At 39.9% G+C, this 25,424-nt stretch overlaps 2 protein-coding genes across 3 annotated transcripts in view; both read right to left on the bottom strand.

Moving 5' to 3' along the window:
* arrdc1b (arrestin domain containing 1b) overlaps nucleotides 1–11,952 on the bottom strand; it is a 34,824-nt gene extending 22,872 nt beyond the window's left edge. Inside the window, exon 1 of one of the 2 annotated variants that reach the window (XM_051412572.1) lies at nucleotides 11,737–11,952. In XM_051412572.1, the coding sequence (XP_051268532.1) occupies nucleotides 11,737–11,854 (118 nt within the window). In that variant the 5' untranslated portion in view covers nucleotides 11,855–11,952. Of the gene's footprint in view, nucleotides 1–4,313; nucleotides 4,381–11,736 lie in introns of those variants that run through there. The other variant, XM_051412573.1, reaches the window with a different exon arrangement.
* A 3,516-nt stretch (nucleotides 11,953–15,468) lies between these two features.
* Nucleotides 15,469–20,726, bottom strand: LOC127370425 (glutamine synthetase). Its single transcript, XM_051412451.1, has 7 exons — nucleotides 20,589–20,726; nucleotides 19,782–19,992; nucleotides 19,143–19,304; nucleotides 18,907–19,053; nucleotides 18,289–18,411; nucleotides 17,937–18,141; nucleotides 15,469–16,144 (listed from the first exon to the last, which is right to left on the bottom strand). The coding sequence occupies exons 2-7, from the start codon at nucleotides 19,948–19,950 to the stop codon at nucleotides 15,835–15,837; spliced, it is 1,116 nt and encodes a 371-aa protein (XP_051268411.1). The 5' UTR covers nucleotides 19,951–19,992; nucleotides 20,589–20,726; the 3' UTR covers nucleotides 15,469–15,834.
* Nucleotides 20,727–25,424: the final 4,698 nt, after the last annotated feature.

The following is a 25,424-nucleotide window of genomic DNA, read 5'->3' as shown; positions in this document are numbered from 1 at the left end:
GCAGCAGTTCAAACTGGGGTCTAGTAAGGTTTGATAATGAAACATAGCGATGGGTATCATTAGGATTAAGGTTAGGTTAGGTTTTTGCAAAATTAAACTAAACAGTTTAATTATTAACTGGATTTAGACTTAATCTGATGGCCGCCAAATTTGTCTGATGTGTCCAAATTTTAAAGTTGCTCCAAAACACGCAGTCTAAATTTCCATGAAACCTCTCACCCTTGCAATGAGGAGAGTAAGGAAGACACTCAAATTAAGATTTTAAACAAAAATGTTTATTTGTCAAGTTTTGATAACGATGCTGTGCTTGCATTATTCATGGAGGGACAACATGTGTATTTCCTACAGAATGATACTGCATTAGATGACAGACAATTTTGTTCTGTCATAGAAAGGATGTTTTCTGGAGGACTTCAAGGATAATTATTTTCTCTTGGAGCATTAACAATAGCTGGGACAGAAACCACTAACCCCCTGAATATACCTGAATATTTCTAAAACCTTTTGTTAAAAATATTTCTAGTTTTTTCCACGAACTCCAGAGGTCACCGCCTTCACTCTGTACCACAGGACATCCGAGTAATCCGATGCTACACTTCACTACCTTCATTAAATCTTTAAGCGCTGCAAACAATTAGTCCCTCTCTCTTTTCTAACATCTACCTCCCTCGTCTCCTTTCTAATGCCTCTCACTGAGACATGTCAAACACAGCCACCTGATATTATGATCTATTACTCCTGACTGTAAGGGAATCCCCTGCAGCAGAACAGAGCCTGGGCTGTTCGTTCAGACATGTCCTGAGTTACCTCTCTGTTAGATCAGTAACAGACGCTTTGAGAGCTGCTCCAGTGAAAGGAAGATAAAATTAATGCACTGCTTTATGCCCTCTATTAGAGCCTTTCAACCATACAGTCTCAGGAACTAAGAAGCCACAAGAACTAAATTCAGGAACTGCACTTAGCCTATAAATGTTGCGTCAATGCATTTGTGTTTCAACCACATTTGAAGAACCATGAAGATTAGGCAAATCAGATCAGCACCCTTTTTGCAAGGCCTGACGACATAAAGTTACCACGTTGTTCTTTGTAATTTACTTTTGTTATGCTGGAGACGAGATATACAGTGGAGGAATATACAGTATAATCTTTATTTAATTAGGTAAACTGACTGAGAATGGGGTGAGAAGAGTCACAATACATTGGAAGACATGTATCACAGCACATACACTACCAACAAAAACATCTCTAAATAGGTCAAGTGAATTTTTAAAGTCACTCAATGGAATGAGACAATTCAAGTTTTAAAATCCTGTAAATCATGGGTTATTGTCAGAGGCTGAAAAAGCCAGAAATGCAAGTGTATTTTGCTGGTTATTTTTCAGATACACACAATAAAACAATGAAAAAATTAAGTTTCTGAATCAACAACACAACTGTCCAGTCCATAACATTCAAAACATCGGCACACAAATACAAACAACCAGTGCTTGCAGTCTGAATGCACGCTGTACATATAGGTCTCGAGGTTTGGGTTTGATCAGGCAATTATTCTTAATACTGCAAACTCCATCACAATTGCTCCCTCCATCCACAAGTATTCCATTAGTAAGGGGCTTCTCAAGTGGCAGATTTCATAATAAACCTCAGTTTTGCTGGTCAAACTGTTGAGAAAGGGTTCCAATAAAAGGCTGCTGGAAAGGAGTCATCTTCTGTTACTGTGTTACACCACTAACCTTGAGGTGTAATACATGAAACAACTTGTAAGACAGCTTTCTCTACCACAATGATCAAAACACCAAATGAGTGAATACCTTCTCAACGAATGGTGTCCATGCCTGAAGTTACAAACTTGGAGAATCTATGGCGTTGGCCCTGTCAAACTAGTTCTCATCACTCCCCACCGTCCACTGATTGCTGACAAGCCTTGCGCACTTGAGTTTATGATGTTTGCAAGTAGACTACACTCCAATCCCTGCGCATGTTTGCATTCATGTGTAAGAGGCTTATCCCGCAGAGGTTACATCATAAAACAACCAGCAGACATGTAATCTGTACCTTGCACACTCTCTCCCACGTTACCCATCATAACACAAATGTCCACATTTCACTGCATTTGTCTCAAATCCTGACCTGAAGAGATACACACTGCCTTTGTATGCTGTAAACACACACATTTAGCAGCTAGGTTTTCACCTGGTTTTCACTGTATGACATGTAGCAAAAAGGGAAATAATGGTTTAATTCTCCAGCATCTCCTCTATTTCATTGTCTTAATATTTGATGAGACGTGTTTGGAAGACAGTATGTGTAAACACTTCCTCTCCGCTGGCTTAGAATCACTTTTGATTGGTATCTATGTCAGCAGAGACCTACATTTAAGCATTGGCTTCTCCCTAGCGGCAATAAGCAATGTCCTCAGTTGACCTGATCTCATTTTACTGGTATTGGATACAAAGCAGCTCATTTCAGAACTTGTCCTGAATCAATGTAAATCTTAAAAAATATCAAAAACAACATTATAGGATCAAGATGTCAGTCTGGTAAACCTGAAGGAACTAGAACTGGTTGAAAAAAGAGGGTGTGGTTGATGTTATTTCCTTAGTCCTGACAGTTAAAGCCACAAGATCTGACATGCAGTATGAATCATAGGCCAAAGTTAAGCCAGATACTTTCTCTGCGTCCATATTTATTATATGTATTATAGTGTTAAATCACATGGTTTCACATGGATCACTACTACAGCTATTTATTGTTAAAACTGACCTTTTCACTGTGTTTGTATCCATGCAGAGAGAGATTTACTCAGCTCAAAACCCATCAGCTTTGATTGTGTAGTATTAGTCATTTAATATCAGCGGAGGCCCAACAGTGACCTTCAGACTTCTGCTTACTCCCTCTGAATGTAACCGTGTCACAGTTCTCACAGCTGATTTTATGATATGGGTGTGCTTGAGCTGCTACAGTTGTTTTGTTATTGACAGCATCGATACCTGACTCATCTGTACCATCCAAAGGCTTGGGCTATTAGTGACCTTTTGGAACGCATCAACCATTATCATAAGCTAAACATTGTAAAGAAGCAGCTCACAGTCACTGTAGTTGTCTCGGAGAAGGCTGACATGGAGCTAAAACAGTGAATTATAGACGTACATATTTCCGAGCATTCTCAAGTGACATGAGCTGCCTTTCTGTTTAATAATCAACAAACACAATTACCCCAGATTGAGTCAGCAATTAGGATTTGAGAAAAATGGAAGCAGCAATTGAATAGGACAATAAAAATGGTGTACAACTACTTTTTCTCATATCAATTAACCTATTGATAATTGCTTAATCTGTAGGGGACAAGCTTTTTCAAAATGTAGGTGAGGAGGGAGAAGTTGATGGAGGATTAGCAGCATGTGAGGGAAGATGGAATGATGATTGAAACCTCTCATGGATTCTCCAAAGCTGGACCAAACATGCAGGTTCACCTCTAAATATGGGCTATAAAGACATAATCTGTGTGTCCTGCAGTGAGTTATACAGTGTGGTGTCTCGATTCACGTTCACCAAACCACATCCTGCTTCTCTGCTGTCTTTGACATTATAGCAAAATCTTCTTTGTACAACATACAACCTTTAAAAATCTCAATTGGATTAACCGGATTCAATGAGAAGATAAAGCTGCAATAATACATTTTTATACTAAACAACACATTTTGAGAAAAAGCATCTGGTTCTGTAGCTGCTATGTGTTCTACTTTCTTAACCAGCTAGCTGCAACTTCATCTGTCTGCCGTTTGTAGTTGGGCCAGTAAACTACGGTGGGTTTATCAGATCTTGTTTGCTATAAACAGCTGCCTGCAGCTGGAAATAAGAGTCCTGAGACTGAAACGCTCAAATGTAGCTTAAAACCAAAACTACAGTAGCAGGAAAGAAAGATGCGAACGGCTTAAAAGATGGTGGTTATTCTCTGGGTTCATCTGCCAGCAAGTGACTGCATTCACATACACTCTAAGTGTATTAATATAAAAATACTGATGCAGTGTAGCTTTAAATGAAGGTAAGATTATCCATTTACCATGGGCCTGCATGACCACATTGTGTAACAACATATTGGTGAAACCATAAACCAACTTCTTATCTCCCAGCTGACTGTTCTATCTTTAGTGTCTTTGTTGGCACTAATGAACGTTTTGTTCCACTTCCACAGACGAGTGACATCCTCTCTGCTAACTCATTTTAAACGACACAGGAAGTGGGGCAGCTTTTCCGAGAGAGGAAGAGGAGGAGGAGGAGGAGGAGTGATCAGAGGGTGTGTCTGTGCTTACCAGGGGGAATGAGATAGAATCCTCCTCTTGATAGACCTAAAAAAACAGTCATGGGGGTTAGGCAGAGTGTTGGTTATGGAGGTCAAAGGATCGTTATTATTAGTATGACTAAGTCCAAGGGGAGAGGGAGCAGCTGGTGCCAAGATTTCCAGCTGACAGCGCCACTTCTATGGCCACTGTACACTGACTGATGAAGTACTAGTGGATCGATGCCACCCGCCCACATTGATGGCAGCAGAGAGAATGGAGTCGCTCTGAGTCACTGTTATTCCTCGCTGAGTAATCATGTGTCACGTTCCTAAGTTCAGGACAAAAGACACCAAAGTCAGAGGGATTAAAAACCCTTTCTTCTTCACTTCATTCAGTATAATCCTTTATATCAAGCAAGTCTAAAAGTACAATACAAACAGAAGACTAAGAATAAGAGGACTCTAAAATTAATCACAAAACAAAATGGAAGCTGGAAGTTCATGGCAGCCTACCACACCACACATATCGAAACAAGGAAGAACCCCTTAAGAAAACCATAAGTCGTTATGCTTTGTCTGTTCTGTTTTTACTTTTAACTGTAGCACTTAGCACATTATTATTAGTAGCAATACCACAAGTATTGTGGTAGTAGGTAGTAACAGTAGTAGGTGTGGTTTGTGTATCAGCAGCTGCATTAGGAGTGGCAAAAGATGTAGCAGTAATGAGTAGTAGTACAAGTTTCAATAGTATTAGTATTAGTAGCAGCAGCGCTAGTAAAGTGCCAACCATCAATACATTTAAAATTGTTGTTTTTGTTATATTATTCATTTGATTCACTACAATTAATTGGAGACTGATGTGTAAAAGTCTGTCCTGAGGATGTGTCAGCCCTGTGGTTTCAGTGCAGCTTTTGTGTTTTTCAGACAGATCTTTTATCAGTTGCCCTCAGGGCACTGATGTCATGATTTACTCAGGCCCTTGAGTCTAGACAGTCACACAGGAACCCCAGCCTGCAGGGACTGAGCCAGAACACAGAGATACTCATACACTGGATTCATTGATTTATGCTGTATCCATTTCACCTCAGTTTTCTTTAGATAAACACAGTGTTTACCACAAAGAGATCAGCTGAAGTCACAACAGTGATGAATAAACTGCTAAAACAGCATTAATCCATTAATCCAAAAGAATACAATTTCTCTCCTGGGACATCTCTGAATCATCTGTCAGTGTCTGTGTGTCTGTTGCTGCAGAGATAGAGATCCTTCCCAGATTGTTGCCTCAACCACACCAAACCATCACCTAACTCCAACCACCTCTAACCTTAACCTACCCATATACCATTTATTTAACTTTTCTTTTTTCTGAGCATACTCTTATAGCAACTGCAGTTACACACGAGGAAATAATGAGAATGAGAGACAGTACAGTACATCAAAGAATTACACAGACAAGATACAGGTCTTGAAGTTACAGGAGGGATTAAGTGTTTTGAGTTTTCGGTGACATTGCAAATTATTCACTGAGACTACCGCACTAATAGCAAATACAGTCTTTCCTAGATCAGTTTGTTATCAGGTTAGGGTTCCTGAAGTGTCATCAAAACAATAGGCTAAAGAGATACTCTAGCAATTTAGTATTGCACTTCCATGAAGTTGGGGGACTTTTACGGTCACATTTAAAAATGGCCCATAAGATCCATCATTTTCCCTGATGAACTGATCCCCACAATCTTTAACATGTTTATTAAATAATAAAACTGACATGTGACATTTAAACTGGAACAAGAAGTAAGAGGGTGGGTTTGTAGTTTGCTGACAACACACAAAAGCAGCAAAAAAGGATTTGTCATGAGCTTGAAAAATCTGACTCTTGCCATGTGATACACAAACCACAAGTCTTAAATACAAGATAGAAACAGCACAATTTAAAAGTGACAAAGCGTGTGTGTGTACACATGCCTGTGGCCAGCTTCATGTGAACCTGAGGGGACGTCTAGTCTTGTTTACAGAAAGCCGGTGGTTTGTATTACCACAGATGGAGATTGGATTACAGTGAATGTTTGTGTTTCTGCTTTACTCAAAAGTAAGGTGAGATCCACTACTGTCATCTGAGATACAAAAGAACTACGCGCCTAAGCGTCTCATTTCACATGCCACCATTTTAAAGTCTACTTAGATATACAGCGCATATAAAGATGAATAAGACTACAAACAAACCTGCTGCTCCAAAACACACTTGCTTTTCCTCAGCATACAGTGACCACTGCATCACTGTACGTTTTATTTTCGAGTGTTGGAGCCTAATGTAAACTGTCAATACAGGTTTGTCCCACGTGAGATAAAATGTCCATACAAGCTGAGTGAAAACAGCAACATCTCCTGGATACGGTGACTATACATGCTTTTAAGAGCCAGTAAGCTGACCAAGACACAGAGGAGACTAAACCAAACAGACAGGCTGGCTGCGCCCACTACCTCAGATCTATAACTCCTCACTATTAACACAGAGGCATCCCCTGTTTCTCAGTGAGGGTGTTTTCTGAGATGAGTCTGTTGATACTGAAAAACACATTGATCATCATTGATTATTCCTCCACTGACCCTGCATAGCGACTAGAGTTAGTTAGAGTTTATTGTCCTTAAGGAAATTCATTCTGTGTCAGTGCCAATTGTCAGTCATACAACTAAGCTTTGCAAATAATGACAGCCAAAAGCAAACAGTGAAGTGGTCTGCTGAGAAAGATTGTAGATACGCAAACAAGAAAGACTGTGGCCACGGTTCAAACGAGGCTAAGAGTCTACAGCCACGCTGGCAGCTCTCTGAGGCTGTATTTAGGCACAGCAGTGCTATAGTAACGCACTGATGTTTAGTGGGTAATGTTTACCATGTTCATCATCTTAGTTTGCATGTTAGTATGCTAACATTGGCACTAAACACAATGTACAACTGAGGGTGATGAGAATGTCAATAGTCTTGCAGGAATTTGGTAAATGGAAATTTTCACCTAATTATGGCAGTATCTGGAAAGTTACAAATCACAAAAATTATACCAAATTTCATAATGTCCAATAGTTATAGAGACATTTCACTCAAAACCACAAATTTCATCCTCGCAGTGGCGCTAGAGTCAAACTCAAGATTACAAAAGTCAGTATGCTTCATTCTCTGGGGACCATCCCATTGTAGCCATCCTTACAATAGTTGTTGAGATATTACGGACCGACAGACCAACATTACCATCCAAGTAGGGCTGGGCGATATATCGATATAAAAAATATATCGATATATTTTAAAATGTGATATGGAATTAGACCATATCGCATATATCCATATAGCTGCTGACCCGGAGCTCTCTGCACTGCTCCCCGCGCCCCCGCCACCCCCCTCCTCTTTCAATAACCTAACGCAATGTTTGTGTTCACATCCATAATTTAGACTGTAACGTTGTCCGACTGTCAGGTTAGCTAACTGCTGAGTAATTAACTGATGTTACAGGTAACTTAATGTGCTAACGTTAGCTAAAGTAACGTTAGCTTGTTAAGCTCGGCATGATTCATGTTAGCAAAACACGTTAATATTGAGTGTGGTTTTAGTCGGGATGGGTTGCTTGTTCTGTTTACAGGCAGCAAATCTTTATCATACCATTAACGTTATGGCACTAACGTTACAGACACTTGTTGCTGAGTGAACCTAATGGACAGCTCAATAATAGCGTTAACTTATGTTAAGTTGTTATAACGTAATTGTATTTGCTTGTGTAATAACAGTAGCAGTTTTGGTGAGTGGTAACAGCCTGACTGCCTTCTGAAAATATTAATTTAAAAGTTATAATGCAGCTTAACTTCTGGTCACGTGTGTGTAGGTGTGTCTGTGTATGTGTGTGTGTGTGAGAGAGAGAGAGAGAGAGAGAGAGAGAGAGAGAGAGAGAGAGACTGAACATTTGCTCTCCCTTTGCGGAAATAATATCGGGATATATATCGTATATCGATATTCAGCCTAAATATATCGGGATATGACTTTTGGTCCATATCGCCCAGCCCTACATCCAAGACAATAATTGTTCATCTGTGAAACTATGCAAACTCCAGTCTCCAGTGTTAGGTGAGATATACTACACATCCCTCCACCACCCCATCCTTACTGTTTACCTTTCTAAATAAAGGACTAACTACTTCCTGCACTGCCATTGATTGTGGGTGTGAAAATGGCTCCTAGTAGGTTTCAACTGGGTTGCAGTGAATATTCACCATTATAAGAAATGTGTATGAGTGGCTCATTCTTGTACGTTGATTCAAGCATTCATGACTCTGCTTTAACAACAGTCTTTGTGAGGAAGCTAATCAATAGAAATGCTGTCTAATGGTCTCCATCATCAATAATGGAGTGAGGCTGAGAATTTGGCCTCTATAATATTCAGCATCTCAGAGAGCCTGTTTATTAATATGCCTGTGTATTTATTTCATCATACGACTTGGTAACTGTACACACTGGACTCACAAAGCAGTGCAAATGTAAATAACATACTAAAAAAGGATCCATTCAAGCCAGATATACACACACTCAAAGGACATAAAACCAAACTGTACAGTCCACTTGGATATCATGCAGGCATGCAAGACCAGCGCTGCTCTTCGGTAAACTATCTGACGGTGGACTGTGCTTTAATGGGTGCTGTGCACATTTCTGGGACTTGTGGCCATTAAATGGAAGAGAAATGCGAAAACTGACTGGACCGGAAGAATTGTTGACAATTACCTTTGAGTTCATGTTGACTACTGTAAGCACTACAATAGTCCCACATGTATTCAAGGCAAATGCTTGATAGCCAGATTCTACTGCTCCGCTTAATTAAACAATCAGGACAGACAATCACTATTCAGCATCAATTATTTTTGGTAAAATCATTTAAAAATGGCCCCAGGAGTGTACTGTATATGGAAATGGTTTCTCGTGTTATTACCCTTGTGACTCGTTATTAGAAATCCTTAATCAAATAAATGCAGAAAATGAATCAAACTGACTGACTGTCCAGACAACAAGTATTTACAGTAACAAACCAACAATTCATCTGCAATCTCTTCTCTAGACACAAAAACAGGAAATTCTCACACTTGCACAAAGCAGCCACCGACACATTTCCCTGTTTCAGCATGATTCGAGCCGTCTGATTGATGGAATCATCAGCGGCCGCAGCGGAGAGGGGTGATGTCACTGGACACATAATGCAGCCTTGGCATTTAAAGTACATTAATGGACACGGTGAAAGCCCGAGATGGAGCCCAAGTCTCCTCTGTTGGAGTGCCTTTTTCCAGAACTCAGTAGAGGACACTGACTGAGGGACTGGCAAAAACAACACCTTGTACATCACCACAGAAAACACACTTTTAGAGGCAAGTGTTATTTAACATTTTCAACACAACAAACACTAAGACAGGCTCTCCTTTGCTGCACTCACTGTAGAAAAACACTTTTAGTTTTGTGGACTGTGAAAGAAAAAGAGAAAACATTTTTTCAACCCTCAAACCACATTTAGTTGTAAGAACAACAAATACCTAAAACCTATTACCTCCCACTGTCCAGCCTGACTAACAAAGCACAGACTGCTGGTGCTTTGAACAGTTACATGTATATAAACATGTAATATGAGTATTGCTAATAAATCCTTAAAAATATTATACCCAAATTCATTGGAAGTGTCTAATTATTATTATCTCAACATTTAGGTGGACCAGCCCCAAAAGTGGTGGGCGGTACAGTGTTAAGAGAGTGGCAGCTAAACACAGCAATAGCTAGTTGTTAGTTCATTTTAAAATGTGTTTATCTTCTCACACATTAGAAAAATACGTCAATTTGAAAGGCTGAAATTAGCATTCTTATTACATGTGACGTGTGTAAGAGTACAGAGGACTGAAAGATGAAAAGGTGGTTTTTCACACTTTGTTGCAGGTGTGAAATCTTTACAGATTACAGAGAAATGAAAGGAAAGGACGTACCACCAATAAACGCAACAGATACTATTCACGTGCTTGTAGTTGATCCAAACAATCCGCTAACAACAGAATCTCTCCACACGCTCTTTTCAGCATCTTAAAATAGCTTCAATTGAGCTGTTCACCTAACTTGGAGAAGCTCTCCTGCTGTCTGTATGCTCCAAGGACGGCTCGCTTTCACCACAGCAGCCACCACTGCACAGTTTAATTTGGGAATAACGCCTGGTGTCAGGTACACACTAGCTGCATCCAATTGACCTTACAGTGTAACAGAGCTCAGCAGGAGCTCTGACCTCTGCTGTAACGCCACCTGCTCCAGGTCAGCCTGTGCATGATGGCAAATTAATCTCACTGTGTCTGACATACAGGTGGAAGTGCTGTCGGATAAAGCAAAAACCTTAATTTATCCAAAAAATGTCTTAGAAATATGGATCTGAGGACAAACTGAGTTTTTTATTTCAACCCACAAGACCTTAAACCATTAAGTCGGCATCAATGTTTTTAGTGAAGAAAGTACAAATGAATATATATACTTCCTTTTATGCTATTTTACACGCTTTTAAAATGAATTAAGTGGTAAGTTGATCCATTATCATACCAGTACACACATTCTACACATGTTGCACTTAACTTCTGTAATGTTGTTAATCTGTCACCTGAGCATCCCTGCACTTTCCAGAAGCCATCTTTATTTACTGTCCCCGTCAAGTAACATACCTCTGTGCCAGACTCCCTTTGAAAAGGTGCTTTAGTTAAACTTGATAGCTGCCCTCTATTATCAGACAAGAATCCCCACAAGGATCCTCACACACAATAAATTCTTTGTGTACTTCCAAAAAAGCTGCTCTCCACCTCGCTAACCTACTTTCCTCCCCTTTATTAACTATTCACACTAGTTTGTCTGAGATGTTGGAAGTGAAAGCGTCGAATATCCTTCCATACCGAAAAACGTGAAACAGACGTTTTAAAGTGGAATAACACCTGTTGTTCTGCTTTTTGCTTCTCATATTCAAAACATTATATCCCCAAACAATTTCATGGGTTTGTTAAAAAAACAATGCATGGAAGCAACACGTTGTTACAAGCAGGATGTGGTCCAGGATGTGGGTTCTGACAACCGAGCAGCACCAGATAGCTGAAATGGCACAATAACATGAGTCCACAGCTCGTGCTCATGTGGAGGGTGGTAACGCGCCGTCCACTCCCAGCGCACCACCACCAAAAAACCGTGATGTACGCACCACGTACGTTTTTTCCACGGTCACAAAGCGAGCCGTTAAACCGACCGAGAAACAGCCACTTATGTAGACTGTATATTTGGTCCTCTAGTCTTCCTCGTGCCCACCGTCACGGAGGAAAAGTTTATTTACATCGAGTCTATGCCGCGCGCTTCACTGACCCCGGCGCTGGTAAAAATGTTCCTCTTCCCGCTGTTGAAAACACGCTGAAGGAGAGCTTACCTTTGTACTGCAGCGCGTTGCCGGTTCGTATTTTCACAGTTCCGCTTATGGACTCCCCCGGGCCGTAAACCACCTTGTTGTTGGTAAAAGTAATATCAAATTCTTGAAGCTTTCCCATGGCTCCGCTCCGCTCCGCTACTCCGCCGCTCTGCGTCTTGAAAGCAGCGAGGAGGAGACGCTGCGCTCTCACCTACTGCCGCGAGCCCCCCCTTCTCTCCCCCACGCCCCACAGATCAGTGACGTCACTTTGACCACCCATTGAAAGTAATGGGAGGGATGATAACTGATGTGCCTTGTGCTTTATGGACTGGCTTATATAATTCAGTTGCAGGATCATGTTGGGTAAGATTCTTAGTCATAAAGGGACTGGATTCAAAACCTGCTTAACATTTTAATGCAGACCTCATACTGTCACCAATAGCAGTGGTTTCCAACCTTTTTGCTTAAAGGACCCCTTTTCTATCATTTAGTCAACTGATGACCCCTGGCTAGGTGACATTTTAGGGATATTTCACATTATATATTACTAAAAACTCAATAAACTCAAGTCAATTAATAAATTAAATTATTTTCAACCCAAATAAGGAATTCAATAACTGCAAGATGTTTGTGTACAACGAGTAATTCGGACAGATTTTGAGCAGATCATTTCCTTTTTATACATAATTAAGCTTTGGCGACCCCTAGTGGGGTCCTGACCCCCAGGTTGGGAACCACTGGCCTACCGCATAACCTTAAACTTAGTAATCAGTATTTTTTGGTGGGAAATAGAAGGAAAAAAAAAGACAATGTTGAAACCAAGACATTATACATATCCTTAGCTTTGTGCATCCCTATGCTCACTCTGACATAGTTCTCAGTGGTACTGTAATATCCCTTAGCATGCTGCAGGTTTAGTTTCATGTCTGACTATACAGCACTCTCTGAAATAATGAAGCAGGAAGGACGTTACCTCAAAATGTCGGAGAAATTCCCAACCGATCATCATCATGCATTTCTTCAGTATCTGTAGGACAACTATGGCTAGATTATAACCCCTTGTTCCTCCCGCTGTCTGTATGATGTGTGCAGCAGTTCTATGCTAGAATACTAACTGGCTCCTTTTTGTGTGGTAATTTGATTTAACACAAATCTATTTAGGAATGCAACATGTAAGCTGAAATAAATGGTGTCCTAAAACTAGCCTTTGACACAGGGACCCCTGTCACGACAGGTCCTCAAGATCTCAGCAGCATATTGCTGGTTGACACACAGACACACATACCTGTAGAGGTCCTGGCCCCTGGGGAAGTTGGTAATCCAGCCTTGTTGGTGCCTAATTTTCTTGTGCATGAACAGTGTACGGGATACTCTAATCATACAGCAGTCCCAATTTGCAAGTCTTAATTTACATGTAGGTTGGCAGTGTCATGATTTCTGTTAGTGCATTCATTAAATGCACTATTTTAGCATGTAGTGGACAAGAAATCCCTATGTTGTATTAACAGGAAATAATACAAGGTGTACACCAGGAAGCATCAAAAAAACTGCATAAAGGCTCAAACAAAAGTGTCACACTTCATTCAGAATTTTAATAGTTTTAGTCTCCACGCTGGATGTTTTACACACTAAATACTCAAAACACAATATGAATTAGCATGCTTCACAGTACTTCCCATGGCTCATATACTTCCCAACTCTACATATACTTCTTGTCTCAGAAAGTACTTCCTGTCTCTGATTGTACTTCCTGTCTGAATATGCAGCGTCAGCGGCTGGAGCAGATGTGACGGTTATGATGGATATGTGGTGCATAAAGCTCACAGTACAAGCTCGCCTTTTTCCTAATGGAGCTTTAACCTAATGTTGCATTTACCAGGAGGAGAAAAAATCCATTAAATACACAGAGCTATACATAATAATAATTCTCTGCTCCCTTTCTTTGTCATCATCTCACCAGGCTGCTAATATTCCTGGTAAATGCTCTGAGACAGATGTTTCCATGACGACAGACAAACACCATGGTTGCCAAGTTACTGCTTGGATCCATGAAAATCTGGTATGCAGTGGCATCTGATCTGGTCTAAAGCATCCCTCTTTTTTTGTTTACTCATGTTGCAAAAACCTCCCCTCAAATAGCTTGAATAATGAGTCATTTATAACACTGAAGGCCGAAAGTGAGAGGATCGTATGTCAGGAAGTAACAGGAGAAGATGTTAACACCATATGTCAGGTACACTGAGTGTCAGGCTAAGGTGAATCCATGCCAGTGCTAAGAGTATAATGTCTACACAACCTCATTCATGTTTTTATGCCTGCCAACATCTTATATGTTGTTCTTTTTGTGGTTTAATGCTTCATGATTTCAAACTATGTCTCAGTCATTCTTTCTTAAAGTGCTCCACGGATGGCTCTGTCTGTTGTGACGCTCTGACCTTTGACATGAATTACAATTGTTTAAATGTACAGTGGTGTGGCTCAGCGAGATGAGCGCTATACCAGTGGCTCCACCTGGTGGACATTGGCCATTTATATATGTTACATTTTGCCAGACATCATCTTATGGATGCAATAACAAGGTTCTACATGTATGTACAAAATGTTGTGATATTTTAAACAAATGCCTCAAAATGAATATGTATTGTAATCAAATAATGTGGGCATCACAATTGGTGCTTTCGGAGTAATCTGTAACGTGAATCTGATTCTGTTGAGCCAGAATAGTCAAAGGTGTAACACAGTCAGCCTTAAAAACCTGAAAAGGGCAATAATTAAAATGACAGGTGCTGGGCAGATTGCAAGGACTTGGATGTTTGTTTCTTATTTAATTGGCCAGCTTTATATATGGATGTTAATTGATTTTGCATGTTTTGAAAAATATAGGTTGACAGACCTCTGAATTGACCATAGCAGTGATGCAAACCTTTCAGTGGATGTGCTGAAAAGAGTTCAGCTCTGGGGAAGGTACATATGACTTGTGACTGATTTTTGGAAGTTTGGAAGTTGAAATGTCTAGAAATTTTGTCTTGCTGTAATAAATCACCCCCACTTAAATCAACCATTACAAAATTGAATGCACGAGTCATCATGAACTTTGACTGTGCAAACCGAATTTTATACAAATTAGCGATATAAACCTTTCGCATTTGTGGCGCCCCCTAGTGGCAGAATATCCTAGGACTGCTTAGTAAAGCTCAGACCTAGCATCCTAAAAGCTGCAGTTTAAGCCAATTTTGAATTTTTTTGTCAAAATCATATGGAATATCAAATCTCTGAAAAACAAGTTTGATGCTAACTAGACAAAATATGTAGAAGTAAGTAAGACAAAATTAATAATAACGGGAAATGTATCCAGGTGGAACTGGAGTTTCGAGTAGTGGGTGTGATTCCCAACCTGTTATGTTTTTTATTTTTCGATTTTTCTTTCTATTCCAACAGCTCCTTATTAGGGTATGACAATTGGCAGATCTTCCTCCATCCACCTGTAGTTTGATGCTGCCATTTAAGTCTGTAAAGACAACAACTAACAAGACAACTAAACACTTCAACACAATGTATTTTATATATGTATTTTTCTATTCTTCATTTTTATTGATTTGATCAAATTATTTATTTAATTGTGTTTCCTTTGTCATGTTTAGTTTACCCCTTTTTCTTTCACTGTTGATGAATATTGTGGTCTGGGTTTATGTACTGTTTCCTGTCAGTTACTGTGTTGTGATGTGATGGAAATGTTTGGAAAACAATAAAAACTTTGCTCATAAAGAAAGATTTTTAATATTCTGCAAATAAACAAGCAAGACAAACAGCACTGTTATATCTTAAGACTATTGCACTTCACCCAAACACATGGCAGGAAGTGTACATGTAACAGGTTTTAAGAAACAATTATTCATATGTAGGCTCAGAAATAAGTAAGCAGTAACAGCTTTGTAACAGTCACTTCAGGCACCTCTTCCAAAGTTGCTGTATAACATATTCTATAAATATCTCGTTACAGTCGCAGTACTAACAATAAACTTGATTATTAAATTAAATCTGCATTCCTACATCTGGCATGGACGCCTTTTTCAGAGCGTTCAACTCAGGTAAACTCATAGCAGCTGGGCTGCCTTTCTCCTACTGGCTCTCCTCTTCCTCTTCTAAATCAAGCAAGCAGGTCTTTGCGATGATCCCTGTCACAGAGTACGGGTCGCAGTTTGCTGCAGGGCGGCGGTCCTCGAAGTAGCCTTTCTTCTCTTGGCCCACCTGGCGGGGGATGCGGATGCTGGCGCCTCGGTTGGCCACTCCGGCCGAGAAGTCGTTGATGTTCGAGGTTTCATAGAGACCTGTGAGACGCCTGATGTTGTCCTGGCCTCCACGTGGGTCATAAAATCGGATGTGCTGTGCGTGTCTTTTGCTCAGCTTCTCGATGGCCTGTTCGATGTACCTGTCATCAGAGGATCACAGAGGCAGTTGGGATATGTAAGGTTGCTGCAGTGACTGTCTGTGGATGGATATTGTCTACTGAAAATCTAAAATGATGATATTTTTTGAACTTCATAAGACAGTGAACTCATGTGTCAATCAGTACCTCCAGGATATCATGGGCTTTTTGTGATTTGGATTTTTGCAGCCTAAAATCTTTTCTAAAAAACTTTTCTAAAAAATTGCTATGCACATTGTGATGTTTTTAGGCATTTTTTTTGGTAATGGAATTTTGGGAGGAAGTGAAAATTGCCAAAATAGTTGAATTTAAGCTGCACTGTTTTGAGGCTAAATGTGAGGTGTTTGCATTGCACATGTCTGCATGATCTGTATCTTCACAGCTAGAAACAAGGAGGTGAGTTTGGTGACGTATGCTCAACTTTTTGTGCAACTTTTTGGTAGGCTACTTTTTGGTCAAGTTTGCAGAAAGGTTGCTGTGATTGGACAAAATTCCAAGGTCACAGGGGTTTGTTGAATATGCATTAATTGTTGCGAGTGTAACATTGCAGCTTCCAGTAGGGACTAATCAATAAATGACTGAATAAATATTGATATGAATGAAGGTTTGCACAATCTTGGCAACTGATGATAACTTCATATTTTCCTAGGCAGTTAACACTGGCAGTGTCAACCGCAAACAAAAAATTGGCATCTGTGTCTTGCTATTTCCTGTGAATGAAACCCAACCCAGTCTGCTTAAAACTGCAATAAGGGATTTTTTTGCCACTTGGAGGCAGCAGAAACAAGCTGTAAACACAACACAGACATCACCTTTTAAGTTGATATAGCGAAGGTGTTAGTTGCTTATTTACACATCCAGCGTATATTAAGCAACATTATATAGTATTTATTTGCCGTCATTATTCTGACCATCTGCTGAATGTAAATCCAATATTGATTCTCCTTTTAGCTCTGTTTTTGGTCTCCACCAGCTCCTGAGGGACATGTATGACTCTTTAGGTGCTAAATGCTTAAGTATGTTCAGCTGTACAGCTAGTCGCCAACTCAGCTGCTGCTTAGAGAGGTACAGTGAAGAAATAGGTGCCTGTTGCGCCTGGAAACAATGCTAATGAGAGAGGTGAGATTGAAAACAAACCAGAAGAATTTAGGTCCAGGAAACTAAAACCTAAAAATGAGCTGAAAGTTGATATAAAGCTCTGCAGAGCTGAGGGGAACTGTGGTATCTGGTGAAAATCCTCTGTGGGTTTGACACTAGGAGTGAAACCTTTCACATACATGGGATCTATTCTAAGAATCAATAAAATATTGATTAGCCCTATAGGTGATTTAAACTACAGAATTTAAAGAAATACAGTTTACTTAAGTTACAGACTTTTTAAAATTATATTGTCTTAATCAAAAACAGAAATGTCACTGAATCATATCAAACAAAAAAGTAATCACAGTTCAAATTGAATCGGTCTATGGAGAAATTTGTGATAATGTGAACATAATAAGAGTCACGTTTCAGCAACTATGAGTGACACTATTATTTACCAGAACATTAATCTTTCTATATTAACTGCAGCCTGAAGAGCTTAAATAATGAATCATCAACAGTAAAACTGCCCCCGCAAAAATAAAAATGTCATTTTTGAAAAGTCAAAACACTAAAATATAAGCAGGTTTCAATATATAAAAGTATGTTATTAATATATAATTGGCTGGATAATTAAATCCTAAATTACTGAGGTATTACCATTAAGATTTGTGAATTACTGTTGTTACAACTTTTAAAGGAAATGTTTACTCACTGCAGTCCTCCTTCTTCTCTCATCTGTTTGGTGCTGACATTTGTGTGGCAGCCAGCACCGTTCCAGTTGCCCGTCATTGGTTTGGGGTCCAGTGTTGCAACAACCCCAAAATCTTCACACACACGATGCAGCAGGAAGCGTGCAACCCACAGATGGTCGCCCATCTCAATGCCTTCACAGGGACCCACCTGGAACTCCCACTGAAGTTAGAAGAAGAAGAGGCAGAGGAAAGAGTGACATAAGGAAATTGTAGAAGGGAAGTGTATAACAAAAAATTGTGAAAAAAACAACAACACATTTTTTTTTTTTTTATACCCACTGCGCATTGGAATAACAGTGACACTTGCCTGAGATGGCATAACTTCAGCGTTGGTGCCGTAGATTTTGACCCCTGCATAGAGACAGGCTTTGTAGTGGCACTCTACAATGTCCCGTCCATAAGCATTGTTTGCCCCCACCCCACAGTAGTAAGGTCCTTAAAATGGATGACATGATGGGAAGCTTGTTAAGACAAAATAAATACAAACCTGTACCATAAAATACGTCTTATCAGTGATTCATTGACAGTAAAATATTAAGCTGAGCTGGAAATAATGTCTTTATTGATGGTTAATAAAAAAATATGAACACTTATTGGTATTAGGACATTTAACCTTTTGGCTGATCCTTTGTCTTTTTATGGCTCTGTAATTCACCTGATTAGTATATCTATTTGTAAGGAAAATGTTAATATAACAGATTTTTTTCAGATGTTCTGCAGCTCTTGATCTGGATCATGGACCACGAATTTGTTACAACCTTTTATTGCTCTTTTAAGTAAAAACTTATTAACTATTAATAAGCCATCATTTACAACTTATAAACCCTTAATAAAGTATGCCTCGTCAAACAATAGTGCCCTTTTTTTTAATATTCCTGCTACATGAATGAAGTGAACAAAAAGAAGAGAGAAAAATGACTGCTGATTCACCTTGGGGTCCTGGGAATCCATTTGAGGGCCAACTAAAAGGATGTCCATCTATTCCTAAGAGCGTGTACTCCTGCTCCATGCCAAACCATATACAGTGCTCTTTCACCTCCTCCATCACTTTGTTGCAGTTTGCTCGATGGTTTGTTTCTAGAAAGAAAACCAGTATAGCTTGTTTTTCCTGACCTAATTGAACGGGATTCCAACATTTAACATGGACAGAAATGTGAGAAATTTACCTGTAGGGAATCGGTTGTATTTGAGGACCTCACAGAGGACCAGTTTGTTGGGGTCCAAGGTGAATGGATCCCTGAACATGCACACTGGGATGAGGTACATGTCACTGTTGGAGCCTTCGGCCTGGTATGTGCTCGAACCATCAAAGTTCCACTCAGGAATATCTGGCAAGATACCCAGAAGATTAACATCGAAACATCCTGAATATAATTCAGTGCGAGTCGGTGTACCATGAAACCTGATATGCTCACAGACTACTTTAGCTCTGACGTCAACAAGACAAATTCCTGTACATTGTCAGTGCTTGGTGAGCAGAAGAAGAAAATAAACAAATATGAAAGAATCGAAGAAAAGATCAGATTAGTGAAGTTTTTTCGAGTTCTTAATCTGCATTTGCAAAAATAGAGCTGTACAGTTAAACTTCTTGACAGCTTGTTATCGTATTTATGTCTTAATAATGATTTTACTTGTCTATAAACACCCCTCAAAGAATCTGTTAAATTCTGAAATCTATGCATATAAGAGCTATATAGAAATAAAGGGTGAAAACTGACTCCATACACTGTAGTTAACTAAAATATTCAGCTTTAAGCAAGTGCTACTCATCCCCAAGTAATAAATCATCAAAAGCGACAATTTACCATCTATGCTTTTTGGCTCACAGTCCAGGGTTCGGGTCTTGTTGCGAAGTCCCTCTCCGGTGCCGTCGATCCAGATGTAGGTGACCTGGCACTTCTCTCCCTGAGGAAGGCTCATGTACTGCTGGCGCACAGCCTTGCTGAGGCGGGAGCTGGATGACACCGAGGCCATGCCTGGGTATTTTTGTTATGGTTGAGATAGAAACCTGCCGGACTTGAAATACATAAGCATATATATGGATCTTTTCAGTCACACAACAAAAGCAACAAGTCAGAAATACAAACACAAAAAACATCAGATTGAAAATAATACCCTGAGAGCAGCAGTAACTGTACTGGCACCTAATCTTTCTTTTGCCTGTGCTGTGCTGTTCTTTATGAAGCACAATTACTGTAAATAAAAATACTACCAATATACTGTTTACTTAAAACAAATACACACAACTGTGACATTTTCCCATCTGTATTTGTTAACACATCTAATTGTGGATAAAGAACATCTTTATAATAATATAATGCAAATTTGCAAAACTTTTGTTAACCAAACAACTTAAACACTCTTATATTTATACTTAATTCCCTGAAACACAAAGATTAAAACACTCTTTCACAAAAACTGTGTATCAGAATGAGCAAAGTTGTCCAAAGAATTGCATCAGACTGCATCACTTTTGATCATTTGAAAAACAATGAAGATTTGGTACATAACATAACTTTTTCTCTTTTTTTCTTCTTTTTTTTAAATTATGAGAGTTATATTTTACAGAATACACACAGATACATAAATACATAGCCTATGTGAATACTTACTCGGTTACAGGTGTCTTCAGGTGTTGTCAAGTGTCTACAAGACAACTTAGTGTGTGATGTGACCGAACCTGTTTGTCGTAGGTCTATTTAACTGGAATGCAAGGAAGCACGGTGATGTGCGTGTCATTACGCCCTGTGCGTAATATGACATTTCAAAGGCTTCCTGTACATGTGGGGTGTGTTTGAATTATGTTTCCATTAGACAGTCCAATACTTCATTCCTTTAGAAAAAACATATCTGTGACAATGTTTGAAACATTACTACATCTCGTCTGTGGAAAACAAAACAATTCAAGCAGTGAACAGATAATGTAGTACCTGTAGATACCTCCTCTGTCTTAATCAACCCATTCTGTCCTCTATCGTGTTGAAATGGACAAACAAAAACAATAAGTCAGTCAAATCATTGCACAGGTACAACTGAGAGGGACATAAACTCCCATGAGATATAGTAATGAACACTCACCTGCACCAGAGAGGCCATCTGCTGATAGTGCCTGACTGCTGTTTGCTGAGCTGAGAGTCTTGCAGCTCAGTGAACACAATTAGAGACTAGAAGCTGCTCATATGTTCAGTTTCCGTCAGGTTAGCTGTCCTGAGATCAAGCAGTAGGGCAGAAATTCAACAACTCTTACAGAAACAGGACCGGTCACATGGGACACGGTGATGGTGTGTTTAAGTGTGTGATGTGGGCACACAACTGACCAAGGATGTAAGCAAACTAAGCAGGATGAAGGGCTAAAGGGGCCACGAGGACCGCCAGTGACCCCCAAACAACCAAGTGAGAATGTGCAGCTGTATCCAAAAACGTTTTAAGAACTAACAAAAAAAATGTTTTTATAATTGTTGTTGATAATTCCTCCAAGTATTCTATTTATGCTTTCTCATTTTTCTTTTACATTACCTGACTTCATTTTTTTAATGTATTTTGAACCATACCAACAGCGCATAGCTCTAGGAATGCAATGTCAGTCTGTTGGTCCAGACTGAAATATTATAACATATGACTTTTCTGTCTTTTCTGCTAATTAGCTAACGTTAGCTTGCTAACACACTAAACTATAGAGGTGTATTGCATTCACTTGAAAAACAATGATTCTGCTCTGGTTTTCTGTTTGAATTAGTTATTAGCTCATAATTCTGAGATATGTTTTCATTAAAAAAAATTCTGCTGTTATTCTGAATTAACAATACCTCCAGCAGGTTGCCCATGCTCAGTCCCTCTGAGCGGAACCCAAATCCCATAACCAGCCTCTAGCAGGGTTCCAGCGGGCCCAGGCAAGGCCCTCAGGCCTCTAAGTCTGACTCAAAGACCCTAACACAGGGTCTCCAGCCCTGAGACTGCCTCTAGTGAGCCCCAGTGGACCTGTGTCCCCAGCCTTCACCTCCTGGTACTCCACTAGGGAGTCCGTAAGTGTGTGTTGTTGGCTGTCCTCCTGTGTCCACACACAAGGATGCTGGAAGTCACAGGACGAGAGATGTCATAATCAGTAAGTGTGTGTTGTACCAATGAATAAAAGTAGATCAAACATGGGGACATAGTCAGCAGGGATCATGTGAGAATTCTGAAGATTTTCTGGATCAACTGGATGTACAAGCAGGAGAATAATAGCACCCTCAGTTCCCTCCCTCTAACAGTTATAAAGTCAACAAAATTAAAGGCAGCAGTGTTAATTACATTCCTTTGGTCCCCACTAAATATTATATCCACAGTCACAGTGAACAAACTTGTTGCACATCATTCCGGTAATAAAGATGACTACCAAATCTCGATCGTGAAGTACAGTATACATTGATTTAAAAAGGAGGGTAATAACTGGTTCACCATAGTCATAAAATATGATTATGAAATTCCAGGTACAGATTTTATTGGGACTATATAAGACTTTACCGCAGCAGACTTCAAAAAGGTTTAACCATCTGAATCTGAGGACCAGCTGGATCCAGTTTGAGACCATTCATCTTCATCCATTTAAACAAAATGGTCAGGCCAGCGCTTTGGTCCAGACTGAAATATCTCAACAACTGTATGTATCACCAATTAACTTTGTACAGACACTGAGGAACTTAACTTGTCTTTTATTACATACATCAACACCAATGGATTCTGGGTCTTTTTATGGCCTCTTTATTTGATAGTTGGATGTACTCAGGGACAGAGAGTGACATTAGAAACAGATTCCCCCACCTTAAACAAACTGGGAACATAGCAATTACATGGGGCATCTTACACAAATAGAAATAGAAGGGGAATGACTGATGCTTCCTGCTTTAAAGGTCAGACTTAGCAATATAACCAAACAAAAAAAAACTGCTTAAAACAACATTTGGGAAAAGTGCAGCTCAAAAATAAACAGATGAGCACAGGCTCAGATCAGATAAGGTCCAGTTATGAAGATCACTAGATTGACATGCCTTATATAGTTAAATGAAAATGCTGCATTTTTGGCCTTTTAAATCTTATTCTCTGAGCTGCCATCTCCATCTTGATTTATGTCACATGTTCCCCTTGGGTAAAGATGTCAAATGGTTGATATGTTACAGAAATGATCACAGTAATCAATGGTTCAAATGCCCAAATGTGCAATTCAAATGAAAGGCAAGGTGAACTGGATCAGTCCTGCAAACGACAAGTTCTCACTCAGAAGTCCCTTAGAGATAAAGTGTCCATCCATGTCTGGCTTCTCTTTTTATTAGGCTTTTCTCACGATGCGCCCGGTCTTCCTCAGGTCCCTCCCTCCCCTGTCGGTCCTGATCGACTGGCTGCTTGCCCTCCATGCTCCCTGACACACCCGGGCGCTGTGGAGGAAGTACAGGTTATTAGGAAGAACAGTAAAGACACACCTTAGTGATTTTACCAGAAATCACACGTTCAGATCATAAGAGTCATTCAAATAAAATGTCAGCTTTCCTGCCATCAACCAACATCTGACAACAAACTTAATTTCATAAGTGATTCATTCAGAGATTAAAAAAATAGCAAGTGACCCTTGAGTTTTGAATATTGTATCACAGATTCTGGTGTTCTGGTCAAGAAAAAACCTGCTGAGATGTCTGTTTTATTTAGTTCTCTACAGCTAACAGTAATACTACTTTTAATCTTTTAATGCAGATGTGTTTGAGAATATGGTTTATTTTGTTACATTTTTACAAAGGGTATCAAAGCTCTGTTGTCGATGTTTGCATTGGTATCTGAAAACAATGAATGACACCAACCTCAGCATCAATGAATGGATTGTTAATCAGTCAGTGCCTAGTTACTAATTATAAATTGGTATATTATCTACATCCAGATGTTCTACTTCTGCTTAAAACCAAATCTAAATCACACACACACACACACACACACACGCACGCACACACACACGCACGCACGCACACACACACACACACACACACACACACACACACACACACACACACACACACACACACACACACACACACACACACACCTTGAGCGCAGCAGAGGTCCAGCAGCTCGTTTCCGGGGCTTGGCGCTCTGTCTCCGGTACTGCATCCAGCCGCAGACCAGCTCGTGCGCGATCATCACGTACAGCAGGAAGATGAGCACGGCGGGATCCATTCAGCCGCACGCGCCGCTGGATGAAACCGAATAAAAAGCGGTCCAGATGAGAATGAACGGCACCGGGCTGCAGACGGCGCGGACCGGCGCTCTTCTGCAGGATGAGGGACGATCCGTGACGATGAGGAGGAGGAGAGGGTCCTCGTGCCCAAGTTGCGCCGTGTCCACTCCAACTTTAGGCACTCAGGTCGCGAGACACAAACGGCTGCTGCGGTGGGCGCTCGCAGTCCACCCATGACAACACCCCATCCTCCAAAATCATCAGTTCACCCGAGAGAAAACGGTGATTTTCTCCCCGTCTCACCGACGACAGCGGAGAGCCGCGGTGACAACAGCAGAGAGGGGACATCGGAGGATGTTGCCGTAGAGACGCGACCGTTGCTAAGGACATGATGTCGTCATCACCTCTTCCTAAAGATGAACGAGGCATTTGACCATATCAGAGCCATGCAGGGAGCATCCAATAAGAGCATTGCTTTGGGCTACCATTCATCCTCTGACACAGGATGCGACCATTGATTATTTTTTATTATCGGCTTATTTTTTACCAATATATTTGATCAACTGATACCATTTGTAAAACACTGTATCAACACTGGTCATTCTGATTTGCTACAGCCCATGTCTCATCAACAGCCAGTAAAGTATTACAATGAAATCATTTGAGAGGGCATGAGCAGAAAAGGCATTTTTAATGGATTATTTATATTAATCGTAGTAGTATTAATCGGACTGATACATAACATTTCTGCACTCATTTTGAGCAAACACATTTAACATTTCATTTTTAAGCACCTATCTAATAAATATGACTAAATATAAGTATTTAACAAAAAGATTATTAAAGCCCCTACAAGGAACCTTTATTTTGTGTTGATTCTGGCGGCCCCTGTGGACAACAAGCGGTAGTGTTTCTACCGCGTTGTTTCATTGATTTCAAGGGGAATCCGACTGAATTTGAGCCAGCAGGCATTAAGAATAACTATACAGAAATAGCCAATCTTCTCATTGATGGTCTTGTCTGTTTATGTAAGTCATACAGAGGCATCAATGTTAAATTGGGACTGTTTCATAACCAGTCCTTGTAAGATTTTAAGATTATGAAGACAAATATTTATCTTCGAACCAAAATACCTAGGCATTCTAGAGAATGTAATTTTTTTTTTCATCAGGTCACTCTTTATTCAAAATAATGTTTCTTTAGCTCTTCACGATGCGGTTATTTAATTACCCAGTGGACCAATTTACTC

Source organism: Dicentrarchus labrax, unplaced genomic scaffold (assembly GCF_905237075.1).
Source record: "Dicentrarchus labrax unplaced genomic scaffold, dlabrax2021, whole genome shotgun sequence".
Classification (NCBI taxonomy): domain Eukaryota; kingdom Metazoa; phylum Chordata; class Actinopteri; family Moronidae; genus Dicentrarchus; species Dicentrarchus labrax.
The sequence above is the reverse complement of the archived record's forward strand: the minus strand, read 5'-3'. Positions and strand labels throughout refer to the sequence as shown.